Source organism: Trichoderma virens (assembly GCF_000170995.1).
Source record: "Trichoderma virens Gv29-8 chromosome Unknown TRIVIscaffold_85, whole genome shotgun sequence".
NCBI classification, from domain to species: domain Eukaryota; kingdom Fungi; phylum Ascomycota; class Sordariomycetes; order Hypocreales; family Hypocreaceae; genus Trichoderma; species Trichoderma virens.
This window is the reverse complement of record NW_014013664.1, coordinates 633,794-648,474: the sequence shown is the minus strand read 5'-3', so window position 1 is coordinate 648,474 and position 14,681 is coordinate 633,794. Positions and strand designations below refer to the sequence as shown.

Sequence of the window (14,681 nt, the reverse complement as noted above, 5' to 3'; positions counted from 1 at the left end):
CATTTCCTGGACATAACGATTGGTCTAACTCAACGTAAACGATGGCTACATTCCAGAGATTTCGTCTAGTGCCTCTGCGGGACGAGGTGAGTTTGCTTCCTGTGGATCGGACAAGGTTGGCCAAGAGCTGAATCAGGGGACCCAAACAGAAGATTGATGAAAACGACGAATGGTCGGGGCTGAAAGATGCTAAGGAAAGAAGGAAAAGGCAAAACAGGCTCAACCAAAGGGCAGCTCGTAAGAATACCTTGCCTGGTCCCTCTTTTTTTATTCTTGTATACGGAATATTGACCCGATATCCGAATCAGGCCGGCGGCAGAGGTTGATTCTTGCCCAAGAGCACGAATCAGAGACGACTACGGCGGTGCTCCCATCACCTTCCGCATGCCAGCGTCGGAAGCGCGGTCCTCGTTCTCATCAATTTTATTTCCCGCTCACTCCCGACCACAAACTACTCTACGTCATCGTCCTCAATGTCTCCCGGGCAGTCATCACAAACTTCTTCATCCTAAGTAGCATCTCGACACTAGCCTATACTATGTGCGACAGCCGCCGAGTCTTTGCACTGAGCGATCTCAAGCTAGCCCCTCGCAATCTCGATGGTACTCCTGCAATCCCCCCGTCGTTTACCCCCACAAGACTCCAGCAAGAGGTGCCTCACCCTGGCTGGATTGATCTTTTCCCATCGCCTCAGCTGCGTGACAATCTCATCTTTGCAGTAGAGGAGTTCAATATTAATGAAGATGAAATCTTGAACGACTTGGTTGGAGATATATTCGCAAGCCTTGGTTGTTCAATGGATGACGATGAATCGGAGGCAAGCGGCGGATCAGAGCCAAGCGGCGGACCAGAGCCAAGCGGCACATCGGATGATTACAAGGACGCCCCTACACCATCACCTCCTCCACCAAACGGGATGACCCCATTACAAGAATACAGATTAAGAACCTACACTCCATCGAGTTCCGCAGAGCTCGGCATTCTCTCATGGTCAAACCCATGGGACATAACAGGCTGGGAATTCACGGAGAAATTCGTTACTAAGTGGGGATTCTTGCTTCAAGGATGCCCGGATGTGGTCAATGCCGCCAATAACTGGAGGACTTTGCGAGGAGAAGAACCTCTGATTGTGGAGATTTAGCAAGGGTTTAAGGCGATGTAGTATGAGATTTGGCGTTGGCTTTGCGCGGTTGAAATTAACCAAGGGCGTTTTGGAGATGGGTGTTTCGCAAACAGAACAACAAGATACTTGATGCAATGATAGAATATTCTCCTCTTCTTTTATGTAGTTATCCACCAGCAAATAAAGCATTATCATATTTACAGGCTCCAAATAAAGGTTCTAGCAGCTTGCAATTTATTGGAATAGAGGGAAGGTGTCGACATGGGTTTTAGATATCACATCATATTTGTTTATACGTCTATGATGACTACATTAGGTAGTCTAACTCAATTTTCATCCATCACCCATTGTCATTTCAGTTCACTGTTAGCATTTTACGTGACATCCCCAAGCATCGAGTTCATGGGACTACCGACCAACGGATCCTCTTTTTCTAAATCTATATACCTAATCCCCAAGACCTATACTCTATACAGAGTGGAGGTGAGAACAATTGAGATAGCCCTACGGCCCCTTGGGAAGATGAAAAAAAAAATGGGACTCGAACAAGAAAAAAAGAATGCCCACTATCAGAGTCGAACTGATCACCTTGTCATGTCAAGTATTTACTAGTGACACGCTATACCGCTTAGCCAAGCGGGCAAAGAGCTTTTGATGCTGGATTCCTTGTGTTTCTACCTTATACAGGTTTCATGATATGTCATCGGATTTAGGGATCTAGGCGCAAAGATTCACAAGTCGACAGTCGGATTAAACCTGCTCCTGATCTACGGCGCCCCTGCGAAACAGGCGGTGCAAGCGAAGCTAACGAAATCAAAGCACCCAAATTTTTTGCATCGCTAATATAGGCGAATCTCTAGACTCTGTGGGCGAGCGCCGTCGGTCCGAGGGGATGCCACTCCAACATGAATAAGGCAATTTATCGCGGCGAACCCACTCCAGCTGCAAGCTATTGCAGGACTCGGAGCAACAAGAACAGGTTTCTGACGTCGGCAGTTGTGCCGCACGTGCAAAGTGTTTTGGCGGGCACCAATGATGGACGCTCAGGGGCAGGGACATGTCTTGGAATGGAGGCAGCCGTCCCGTCGGCCTCGGATACTTGAACAAGATGGTCTGATTTCAGCTTCATGGAACAGGGTACAAAGCAGTACTTGGGTAGTACTAGTGAGGAGCAATCCAGTTCCGCCTGAGTAGCCGGGCAAAGTGAAAAATAATTTCAACGGGAATCGGAATCGGGGCGATGAGAATTGATTAGTTGGTCGTCGAATGCCTTTGCCAATTGTAGACTGGACGGAATAGTAGTTGACGGTTGGAGATGTCATTCCTGCAGATGCTCCATTCTAGAACAATTGTTGCTCAGCGGCGAACGACCCATGCCGACCTACCTATTACGAGTAGTAGTTACCCTTTCGGTTGAGCATAAACACAGCCTCATTACTTAAGTTGTTCTAGCATCTGAGCTGCAGGGTATAAGGTAGGTAGTCGTGATTGCTGTCAACTGTCAAAACCGGCGCCATATGGTTGTCCATTTAAAGATATCGAAAATTAGCGCAGGCACGGCTGAACTCGGAGGATTGAGTAGCGCCGACGCAGGGACCAAATTTTTTTTTTCTGAGATCTAGACCCTTGAGTGGCCAAAAGCTGCGCCCATCGAATTCCTAGTACGCTGATACGAGTACACTGATAGCAGAGGCAATTGATAGCAGTCTGCTCAGTACTCGTACGTACCCCGAATGGCTTAGGTTCGAAATCTTGACGCTGGACCGTCCCGGGTAGGCGTTACAAATCCAAACTCAGTCTCGATGCGGCAAGGGGCCACTTGAAAGGAAACCGTGAAAAATCGTTACATCATGGAAGCAACGGCTGTGAATTGCCTCCTTCCTTTGCGAAGCTCACTTCTTATTGTCTGAGCCATGGCTCTCTTGATTTCCTCTCTTCTCTCATCTACAGCTGCCTTATCGTGACACAAGACGTGGTTGCACCGACTGAGATAATTTTCTGCTCAGCAGGGATTTTCCACCAGAGCAAACAAATTGCGTGATCGCCCTTCCAAGCTATCTCTCGTTGGAATCCTGCCAGCGGTTATCGGAAAAGCCGCTCCTCAATTCCTCCCGCCGTTTGAATCTGAGATCAACAGGTGGGCTAAAAAGGCAAGGGAGAAGACAGAAGGGGGGAAAAGAAATCCTGCGGCACCCCGCGACACGCAAATATGCAGCCTTTTAGTGAAGAAGGGTTCGAAAAGTATCCCTTCGATGGGGACGAGATAATCCACTCTCGCGCCGTCTTCAACCATACTCACCACACATGGGCGCGCACCTTTTCCTGCATCCCAGAGATCTACATACAGCCCGAATCGCTGCCAGAGATCGAAAGGGTTGTCAATCTTGCGCGTAAATGGCGCAGGCGAATTACGACGGTGGGATGCGGACACTCGCCCTCGGATATCACCTGGACCTCACAATGGCTGGTCAATCTGGACAAGTACAACAAGATCCTCTCTGTGGACGACAAAACCGGCATCGTGGTGATGCAAAGCGGCATTCGCTTGTACATGCTATGCGAGGAGCTTGAGCGCCATGGCCTGGCCATGCCAAATCTCGGCAGTATAAATCAACAGTCAATTGCCGGCGCCATCTCAACTGGAACACATGGCAGCAGTCTCCGCCACGGCCTCATGTCGGAGGATATCCTTTCTCTCAAGATCACTCTTGTCGATGGCAGCACCAAATCATGCTCCAAGGATGATAACCCCGAACTGTTTCAAGCCGCGTTGCTCTCTCTCGGCTCACTTGGCATCATCTCCGAAATCACTTTCCGCGCCGTTCTAGCTTTTAGCCTGAAGTGGAAGCAGACTATTGACTCTGATTTGCGAATGTTCAACTCGTGGTCAAAAGACTTGTGGACTCAGAGTGAGTTTGTGCGGGTCTGGTGGTTCCCTTACACACGCCGGGCGGTAGTCTGGCAAGCTGAAAAAACGGAAGAGGAGCATCGTGATCCTCCAGTGAGCTATTACGATGGGTCTTTGGGATACTACGTCTATCACAACTTGCTTTACTTGGCCCAGTATGTGCCCCGTATCCTTCCGTGGGTTGAGTGGTTCGTATTTGGCATGCAGTACGGGTTTGCCAACGGTTCCACAACGACAGCTGTCCAGCCAAGCCGCCAGGCCCTGTTGATGAACTGTCTCTATTCCCAGTTTGTCAACGAATGGGCTATTCCCTTACACAAGGGCCCAGAGGCGCTCCGCAGGCTTAGCTCTTGGCTCAACCAACTCACACCGAGTGACCCGGACTATGTGCCACACAACATTCCCTTTTCGGCCGATGGCCTCTACGTTCATGCGCCAGTTGAAGTTCGTGTCAGTGATACGACTCTTACTTCAAATGCCAGGCCATATCTCGACCCAACCGTCAAGGACGGCCCGACATTGTATCTCAACGCTACTCTGTATCGGCCTTACTGGCGTGATCCACCGTGCCGGAAACGTTACTATCAGGCATTTGAATGGCTGATGAAGGACATGGGTGGCAGACCACATTGGGCCAAGAACTTTGAAACCTATGGTCCCGAGATTGAAGCCATGTATGGCGGTGACATTGACAAGTTCAGAGGCGTGCGTGATGATGCCGACCCATACGGACTTTTCCTCGGGCCTTGGCATAGAGACCGCATCCTGCACAAGGGTTCTTCGTATGACCTTGAGGAGAAGCAATCTTAGAGAACGGACTCGTTTTAAGACAAGGGCATCGTTTCTCGGCCGAGTCTGAACAGCGATGTGACAGCTCCCTGCTATCCCCCGTGGGGGTTATCGACGAAAACTCCTAGCATTCACTTGATGTAGTATTATTATAGACCTGGGCGGCAATCCTTCGTTAGGCTGTTATGTACATATTTCCCCTTGGGCCAAGGTGATGTCTCTATTGAGACATATTAGAGCAGGCGCAATACAAAATACGAGTACTATTAGAGTTGTTATACCCCCAGCACGCTGTTATCTACTGGGTACGAGTACAGTAGCTTGGTAGCTCCATTCATACAAATCAGGCAGCACACTGGAGACTTTCAATGGCAATCACATGCAGGGACAACCAAATCGGTCATGGAAGCTGAATACCTAGGCAGTCTACCTACCCCATTCATGAGAAGGATCATCAAGGAATCACATGCTCCGTACAGTAGTTTGCGGATGGTCAACCTGCCGGATTCATGGAGCGTAGGCGCCCCATCCCTTCACCGAATGCCTGCAGAGAAGCTACTACATAGTATGTACTTGAAGGGAAGAGAAGAAACGAGAAAAGGGGACCATGTCCAGATAGTATCAATACTTGATCCTAGCGCTGATCCTGAGAAGCAATTCCTACATGCTAGCAGCAGCTCCGTCGCTAGCAAGAGCGCCGATTGGACACGCTTATCATGCGCAAGGGTCCTTTTTTATAGTAGAAAGAACCTGGGCTGATTCCTAGCACGAGTTTACGCTCGTATAAACGAAAGGCGACTACTGTACGGGATATGCAGCAGTAGCATGGATGGAGCAGAAAAGGAAAAAAAAAAAAAAAAAAAAAAAAAACTGCCTCAAGCTATTTTAATATTACTATTATTTTATTTTTTATTGTCTTTAGATTGCCGTAGTTCCTCGGCTCCGAAATCCATCTGCTGGGGCACAAAAAAAAAGTCGGAAGGATTTCCGCGAGCGAGAGCCGCGGCGCACCATGCTTACCTTGTATGTACTCTGGTACCTTGCCTATTATTCGTGGTTTTTCTTTGTTTCCCTATTTTGCCACGAGACATATCCCGTTTCTGGCACGAATCTGCGCCTTTAGGTAAGGGGAAGGGGGGGGGGGGGGTTGACTTACCCTGGATTTTCGGTCGATCTTTTTGCGCTCTATGTACAAGTACTATACAATACTATACAATACAAGGAAGTGGTGGGTCTCGAGTTTCTTCTTTTTCTTATGTTCATGTTCAGTCTTATGGAACCCTTTTTCTTGCTGAAAGACGCTGGCCAATCAAGCAACTCCAAGGACCATCAGGCAGGAATTCCAAATAAATAAGAAAGTAACAGACACACACCAAAAAAAAAGTTCCTCATGCTCTTCCTCATTGGCGCGGAGAAACTCTTCTAATAGAGCCAGGAAGGGGGACAGGAAAATTACAGAGAGAGAAAGGGAGGGGTGCCCTGAGTGAGCTGCCATTGGGTGCTTGGGGGCCAGACAGGCTTTGCCCCCTTGGCCTGTTTCTTCAATTGACAGAGCCTTGCTGTACGGAGTATTGGCATGCGTATTGTTACAGTAGTTTGCAAAAGCTCCTCCCAGCGCCACACGCGGTGATGAGACGTCGCATCTTGGGCTTACGTACGACAGGTACGGTGTATGCGAATCCTTAATCCCACTTGGCACTTGTAGGTGTGTGACGCCGTTTGACGAGTATCCCACGACATGACTTGGCGGCGCCCTCTTTGGTGCGGAAATGGCCAGGAAGGGGTCTCGACAGGGACACCCTCCCGCTATGCTCTGCACTCCCCCCTTTCTGTCCGTTTATTCGTTCCTTTACCTTCTCTGCTGTTCTCTTGTCCGTCTATTATGTTGCTGCTTGCGGCTTGCTGCCCAACAATCCCTGGTGGCCAAGTCTCGGCATATGCAAAAACCAACGACGAAAAGAGACAACTGGCATAAAATCCGGCAACAAAATCCGTACTCGTACATGGCTGGTCTGGTAACTTTAGCTGCGGCATATCGGAACTTCTCCGAGATTGGAACCCTTCGCCGACAACCAAGGCCGTTTTTGCAGCGCGCCAACTTGTGATACTGATATCCCAGATACAGAGCATGCATGCCCTTGATGTGTAGACTCAGACAGGGAGCATAGTTGCTCGGAGGATTTCTACGAGTACTCGTACACTGCCTGGCCAGCATGGTATGCTAAATACAGCATCAACAGCGAGGATTCGCTAGCCCTGGCCTAGCTGAATATGTCTCGTATAAAGGGCGAATCTGCATTCCCACAGCACAAGGTCGCCCAGGTCCAGAACAGCCAGCATGTTAGCTAGCTAATACTCCGTACAGCAGAGCCTAAAACTGTGTAGTGCCTCGTGATGCCTACCGCATCTGTCCTTTAGACTGTGGGGGATGCAAGTCAAGAGATATTGGGTGAGAGTTTGGATTCTTCAACACTTGCAAGTCGGTGAGGTTGCTGGTGTTAGCCCTGTCTGCTTGAGCTTCCCTGCATTGCCCAGGGTTATCTGCGGGTAGTCGGGCAAAGGTGGATAACGGACCTTAGGCCAGAAGCGTAACCGTTCTGATCCTCCGTTTTAGTCCCACTTTGCATTTGCCGTCAACGAGTGTTGACTCAACAAGATATAGCAGTAGTAGAAGATGGCGGGCACCGCCTCTAGCTGGTTCAAGATCCAGTAGCGATACCTGTGGTAGAAAGCAGCAGTCACTCTGAATGCTCGTTGATGGCTATACAAGGACATTGGGAATATCTGATAAGAAGCATTCATGACACAGCGATGATGTAAAGAGAGATGGCCCGAATGGACGAGGTGCTTGTTGAGTGGCATGCGCATTCGTTCCTTTGGGCTGAACTGGGGGTCTGACGGAGAAGGAAAAGCGAGGCTAAAAGGAGAAACGGCCAGGCAACAGTCTATAATATCTCATATTTTCATCACAGGCTGAGACATGCTAGCAGTAGTAGAGATGATTACCTTGCAATAGGCCGGAGTTGGGCTAGCATGTAAGAAGTTGCGACCAGCACGGAACACTTGGCAGGACGTTCGTAATAAGTCCTTGCGCTACGGAACTGGTTCCGATGTTATTGTTTCAAGAAAAGATGATGCCTTACTCGTATTTGTCTATACCAGAGTAGTCTCTCGGAGTGTGCGAGTTCTCGTAGTAGAGTGGACAAACGGGAAAACAAGGGATGGAGGTATCCGGTTGCACCTAGCGTGGGCTTTGCGGGAAGTCGTCTTGCTGAGTCGGGTTAATGGTGGGATGGTATCGCCATATTGCAGTTTTATTGCCGCTAGAGCATTCGTACCCTGTCAAGGCTGAAAAGTGAATTCCGAAGTGGAGAGAAGGGAGTCTAGAAGTCAAGTCCAGAGATGTGACGAAAAATACATGAATGCTCAAAGTAAATATACCTGCCTTAGCATCTAAGTGTAGTAAGCACCAACTCACAAACTTTGCGCGCCTATAAAAGTTATTACCTCCTAGTGCAACAAATAAATTTGCTACAAGAACTTAGTACAAGTCGAGTGCAGGTAGCGAGCAGAGTCGGGTAGTAGTAGTGGGGATATGGAGTGCCAGGCGAGTTTGTGCAGACACGGCGCGATACGAATTGCTCCCTTGGTTGTAGCTGACCTGTTAGTTAAGCACCGGCCCGCCACTCCAATCTTGGAGAGCGAGATGCGTGCGTTGAGACATCCATGCCAGGGCACGCTCTGAGATGACGCATCTGCGGGGGAACAGCTGGGTGAGGGGCTGGTCTTTGTTCGACTCCGTTGATTGCGTGCGACCCTTGGCCCGTCATTTGCGGAATGGCTTGTAAGGGAAAAGGCGCCGGACGGGCACGTGGGATAATACCGGGTGGATTTGGTCTGTCTATCGAAGAGACAAAGTTTCGACCACTACATTGATACTTTTGCAGTATCCCCAGAGGACATGATCGCTGATCAAACGTGCTGAAGACGGCGGAGTTGTAACCCAGTGCGGTGCGGAGTACTGCCTCCATGTAGATGGCCATAAGCGATGACCACTGGGCTAACTGTTGCTGGTACAATGCTGGACTGCGGATTGGGGTAAGGCCAAGCCAATGATGGACCGGCAAAGTACGGAGTAAAGGGCTTGAAGCCGTTACACGCGCGGGGGCACACCGGCGGCGGTGGTGAACCCATCGCATTGCCGATTTGAACTTGGTCCTTCGGCGTGAGATTCGCCGGGACGCTGAGACTCGGCTGCAATTGGTACACCTGCCTGTTCCTTATTTCCGGAACCCGCTGAGAGCGACTGCCCCATTGAAATACCACCGAAAGGGACGTGGATATCGCCAGTAAGTACGCAAAGCAACATGTCGACTGCATGATATCCCGTGTTCCGTGTTCCGTGATCCGTAAGATTGCACATGGAGCGGTGATAAAGGCCGGCCGCACGGGGTATCCCTGCAAGTCCAAGCGGAAACAAAGCGGGCGAGGCCAGGCATCGGGAGAAGGGACTCCCAAAAGATACATGTATGAACTCGGTACTGATGACACGGAAGATGAGAAGATGCTGAAGGAGTGCGGCAGATCTCACAACACAGGCAATCTTTTTCTTCTTCGTACCTCTAGTTGCCACGGGGGAAGCCCTGCCGTGAACAAACTGGATATTAAAGATGATTTCTTGCTGCGCACCGGCCTCCACACTTCAAGGGATGTTGTCCGTAGGGCAAATCATGCCTAGTCGGCGGTGGAGCTGTGTTCGGGATCCATCTAATTCTACTGTACAAACTATGTCAGTGGAGAAGTTGGCAAACTCCCGGCAGATCGAAAATTGAAAGAAGACAGAAAAGATAAACCGTTTGACCCGACTGATGACAGCCGCAGGTTGCACCACATACATAGGCAGTACTCGTAGGGGCGGCATGGGACGTCTAGTGCCCGCCTCTCACCTGCTGTGCTCTGATGCAAACTCCCTAGATCGTGATACTAGTATCGGCATTCTGGAACAGAGCTCGGGATAACGAACAGGTGCGTGATTCCGACGCCTCCACTTGGTCTTTGTTTGTGGGATTGCGCCGCGTCGGGCAACCAGAGCGTAATCAAGCAGAAGCGGCCAAACGCAAGAGGAGCGAAAGAAGTCGTAATCGGGCAGTTGAATCTCTCGAGGTCTGGTTGCGATCTCAGGGGGCCGGGCCTGGTGTGTGCGTACCTGTACAATACAAGGAGCACGTCCATATCATGGGATCTTCAACGGGGAGGCGAGGAGTCCGGGCTGCTGCCGCGCACGTGCTGTTCCGCGCCTGTATCTGTACCCTGTCAGGCTGTAGTATCCGTGCCGGTACCTATACTTGAGCCTGTACTTGAGCCCATACTTGAGCCCGTCCGTGCTTGCTCACGGGCTGTACGTGTAGTTGAGCTGGCAGCTGGCTCTGTCCATTGGTCGAGAAATACCTGTATCTTTGGGGACAATGAAATGATTGCAGCACCGTTTCACGCCTTTGGCTTGTCCTCCGGTCGGTGTCAAGTCATTTCCCAGCAGGGATTCTTTGTTGGAGGGCCTCGCGTTTAAAATTAACTTAAAAGACGTGGGAGGCCTTGTCCAGCACGACGGGACGTCATGCCAGTTGGCTTGCCTTAGTGCTCTCTCTTGACAGGGGCCCGCTGCTCCAGGCGGAAAAGCGGTGCCGGGGCAAAAGTTTCAGGGCCTGAGGGCTGCTAGCTTTGGAGCTTGCAGTGCATGCAGGCACTCTGGCAGGCTCTGTTCTGTGCCAGACAACCGTAGTTTCGAGTCGCTTGTCGCGCAATGCGCTGTCAGCAATGCAGATGATCTGGCTGCCAAGAGTGATATCTCAAGAGCTATGGTAGTATCCTTGACTGTTGCCTCGTAGTATCTCTTACCGCACTTACAAGATGCTTGTACGGAGTACAGGTACTTACGAATTACAGTACAGTACAGACATTCGCCTCTTTGCAGATAACCTAGGTAAGGAGCAGACGGCAAGTGGGTATGAGTCCGGGGAAGGACGCAGCGGTGGCAGCCTTATCTGCCAGCTTTATTGTTGTTACATGAGATGCACGAGTAAGTCGAGGTGGCAAGCGGCTGTTATACCTTAACAAGGCACGGAGCATTCAGTTTACAGCTATTCAGGCAGCAGGAGGAATTACATGATTACATGGAGGCAGCCCCTTTCTTTGATGCTCCAAAGAGGCGAATATGGTCTTTCCGTGCGAGGCAAGAGACAAGATGGGCTTCTGCTCCGTGCCTCCCTTTTTCTTTCTTGAATCTTGATGCTCCTATTTGTCCTCAAGGCGGCAATGACGCAGTACTCATTACTCGTAGAATAAGCACGTGTACTGTACGAGTAATAGATGTCCACTCGAGCTCATACTCAGTACACTCAGTGGTACTGCTATTGATTCCTACCTACCTAGGTATTTCCCTGGCGGCTTATTTCCCAGTTTTGATGGCATCATTCATGTCTCAGCCGGGACAAGCAGTCCCCTGTTTTTTGCTTCCTCCTTCTCGTCTTTTCATACTTGTTCTGGGGCCGCCGGAGCTATGCGAGCTCTTTGACAATATTTCATACTAAACTTGCGGAGTGGACCTGAGGCTTGCGGATATGGACGGCAGTTGGCAAAGCAGAGCTTACCTGGGGTCGATTGCATTTGCATCCAGCGAGGTCATCATCGGCTCGCTAGCGGCCACACCTCCAGACGACGGGTATTGGGCCGTGGGAGACGAGGGATTGGCTGCAGCACGATGCCGCTAGTTTAGCTGTTCTGCATCTCGTACCCTTTGCCTGCGACAAATGCCACATGTAATTCTAGGGGGCAGATGTGCGTGAAAGCGTTATCGCGCGGGATGAGAATCTCACCGCGGTCCACACAATGGCGACAGCCATGATGGGCCCGTTCTGAAGACGTCGATGGCGTCGTTTGCCGATGAGCTGGAACCCAAAGCAAAGAGATGGAATGGGACTCGGGATGCAGCATCTGCCAATACGAGTATAACCTCAAGTATGCTGCCAAGCTCTGACCACCTATCTAATTCCAGCTGAGAGTTGAGTACAGGGACCATGCTAGGTACGCAACACCAGACCTGCCTGTTCGAGTACAGCATCACTGACACAGACAGATCGACATCCATGACTACCTACCTAGTAGTAGGTACTCACGGATGCAATGCGCAGCTTCTCGTAAAAGCATATTTCCACCAAGTTATCTCTTTATCTTATCTACCCGCACAGTTTTGTGATTTGAGTTTCATCTTGCCTGCGTCACTCTAGCAAACGGAGCCCCCGGAGCAATCCTCGATTCTAACCAAACCTTTACCATTCCTGGATATTTATACATACTGCCTTTGTACAATTTGGTGACAGGCCGCAGCCACTCGGGGACGGTGCCATTCTGCATACTCAGCCCCTCCGCGCCGTCTCTAGCCCGGCTCTGACCAACGGTCGACTAGAGCAACGTGTCGCCAAGTTACTGTGCGCGCCGCTTCGGTTTCGAGACACCCGCCATCTCGATTGGGTGCCCATCGATTGCAGTATTACTCGGCGGGTTTTGCTTGGTAGATCAACATGGGCATCATGGAGAGGCTGGCAGCTTCGTCAGCCGCCCAATGCGGCCCCGAGGCACACAATTCTGCTGCTCGCTTGGGGGCCTCAGCCGTTCCGGACCCCGTCGCGGCAAAATTGCCCCGGTCTATTGATTATCTGCGTCCTGCTGCTTGCTTGATATCGGGTTGCTGGGTAGGGGAGGAGGGGAGGAAGGGAGACAAGGAAAGGCCTTCTGGTGATGGCTTCTGGATGATTCACTTACAGCAAGCAGCTCTACGGTCCCGTCATCGGCGACCCCTCTTCTGGCTGTCTGCCCGCCTTTTCTGGCGATCCAACCCTCTAGCTCTGCACGTTATCCTGCTCTCCATTTATCTGCTCGTTCTTCCTGCTCCCTATGGGTGACCTCAACAGCCTCGTCAATATGGATGCTGTTTTATATCTGGATGTTCGTACAGCCCTAGCGCTTATTATCTATGTGCGTCTACCTATTGTCTTGGCGCATATAGACGCACATATCTATATTGCATGACGATGGCTTCAATCTTGACATTTCACACAAGCGAAACGAGACAGTACCCCCCCGAACCGTTTTTGGTCTGTGCGGTACAGGTACATCCCAGCTCCGTTTTCAACCCCACAGCTGCTAGGTAGGCGCCAGCCTGGGGTATTTGGTTTCCAGCGGCGTGCACTGGCGCACTAGGGCAGTTAGTGGCGTCTGCAGGCCCCGTCTGGCTGGCGACACACACAGGTACCTCTGCTGCTGCTACCAGGTACAGGTAGGGTCTGTGTCGGACTGCATTTCTACAACAGACGCTCGCTGCATGCACATGCTCACATGGGCATTGCAGCATTGGCAGCACTGCAGGATGCAGAGTTGTGCTCTAGACAGGTATGGACAAGTACCCAAGTAGCAGTTTATCTACAGTATTGGCACACGCAGAGTACAGGTAGGTACCTTAGGTACTTGGGCCGATCTGAAGGTATTAATGTACCTTATTGCCTTGGTACCTAGGTAGGAACTGCCCGGGTAGTAGTAGCATCGATCAAGCGCCTGTCAACCCCGTACCCGAAGCAGAATCAATAGCACAGCCTTGTGCAGGTACTCTGTACATGTACGAACCAGTACAGTATCTGCTCGCACGCACATATAAGGGTCGAGGCACCTCTCGCCAAATTCTCCAGGTCAATGGAACCAGCTGCATTAGCCCGCTATTAGCCCGCCCAACAGGTCTTCAGTTAGCCCGCCTGGCAGCAACAGGCCCTACAAGTACAGGTCTGGTAGCATTCGCACTCCCAGCACAGGGGCCACTGAACTTTGCGGCCGCCCACGAACCCTGCCAGAGCTGCCAAGCTCGTGGCTGCGCGAACGGAAAAGGGAGCGCCGCGGTACCGACAACCGAGCCTGGAGTACCTGTACGCGACGCCGTATTGTCGAGTACCAGCTGGGGACTCAGCAGACTTGGCGCTGGCACCAGTCGCAGCCCTACCTACCGCTAGTACTAGGTACTGTAGTAACCAGGCGGCGCGTCAGCACAAGTGCCAAGTACTGGGTAGGTACTCGCCCTGGTACCAGTACCTCGCAGCGACCTTACCGATACGCGGCAAGTACGGAGTGCCTGCTGACCCACGCCTTGTGGCTCTCTTCGATGCACCTGCCTTGCCCCATCTTCCACTGCTTGGTTCTTTGGCTTGGCTTCATCTGCCAGCTCAGTTCTTCTTTCTTGAATCAACTCTCGTTTTTGCTTCTTGGCTCTGCTCTGCTTGTTAATCTTTATCCTACATAAGCTCCAGCCTCAGAATCAGAATCTTTCACTGCTCTCCCACTCGCCAACCTGCATAAACCACGCCGGAATCGCCTTGTCCAAACGACCATTGCCACTGCATCGCCGTCTTCATACTCTGGCTGCTGGAGAATCAATCGGCTTTGAGCTTCCGGCAGCCCAGTATTCCAGCCGTGTGCGTCCCAGCGGCATCGGCACCGTCTTGACAGACACGGCACGGCCGTTGTATCACGAATTTTAGACCCGTGAAATGCCCAGCAATTGGCCCTTTGATCTGCTGTATCGTCCCGTCCCCAATTAGAAAGAGAGTCACTTAGTCTCTTTGGCCTGTGGACCGGATTCCAACCATGTCGGACGGCCGGGCCGGCATGAATCGCCAGTTCCGCAACACAAATCGCCACAACTTCAATCCGTCCCAGCTTTACCCGCAGCGAGATCCTTCTGGTAGAGGGCAGCGCGAGATGTCTTCAGACGATATGATGGGTGCCAATCCTCATTTCAGTGACTATAACTTTCCCTTCTCC

General features: G+C 51.1%; 3 protein-coding genes across 3 annotated transcripts; all 3 read left to right on the top strand.

The window, feature by feature from the left end:
* Positions 1-41: 41 nt before the first annotated feature.
* TRIVIDRAFT_66879 (uncharacterized protein) lies at positions 42-1,141 on the top strand (the record flags this gene model as incomplete). The annotated part of the gene is made up of 3 exons (XM_014097575.1): positions 42-86; positions 150-237; positions 309-1,141. The coding sequence occupies 3 exons, from the start codon at positions 42-44 to the stop codon at positions 1,139-1,141; spliced, it is 966 nt and encodes a 321-aa protein (XP_013953050.1).
* A 2,191-nt stretch (positions 1,142-3,332) lies between these two features.
* TRIVIDRAFT_43785 (uncharacterized protein) lies at positions 3,333-4,841 on the top strand (the record flags this gene model as incomplete). Its single annotated transcript, XM_014097574.1, has 1 exon — positions 3,333-4,841. One exon carries the CDS (start codon positions 3,333-3,335, stop codon positions 4,839-4,841), a length of 1,509 nt encoding a protein of 502 aa, XP_013953049.1.
* Positions 4,842-12,397: 7,556 nt separating this feature from the next.
* On the top strand, positions 12,398-13,873 carry TRIVIDRAFT_66877 (uncharacterized protein; the record flags this gene model as incomplete). The annotated part of the gene is made up of 5 exons (XM_014097573.1): positions 12,398-12,774; positions 12,832-12,851; positions 13,153-13,265; positions 13,302-13,323; positions 13,389-13,873. The coding sequence occupies 5 exons, from the start codon at positions 12,398-12,400 to the stop codon at positions 13,871-13,873; spliced, it is 1,017 nt and encodes a 338-aa protein (XP_013953048.1).
* Positions 13,874-14,681: the final 808 nt, after the last annotated feature.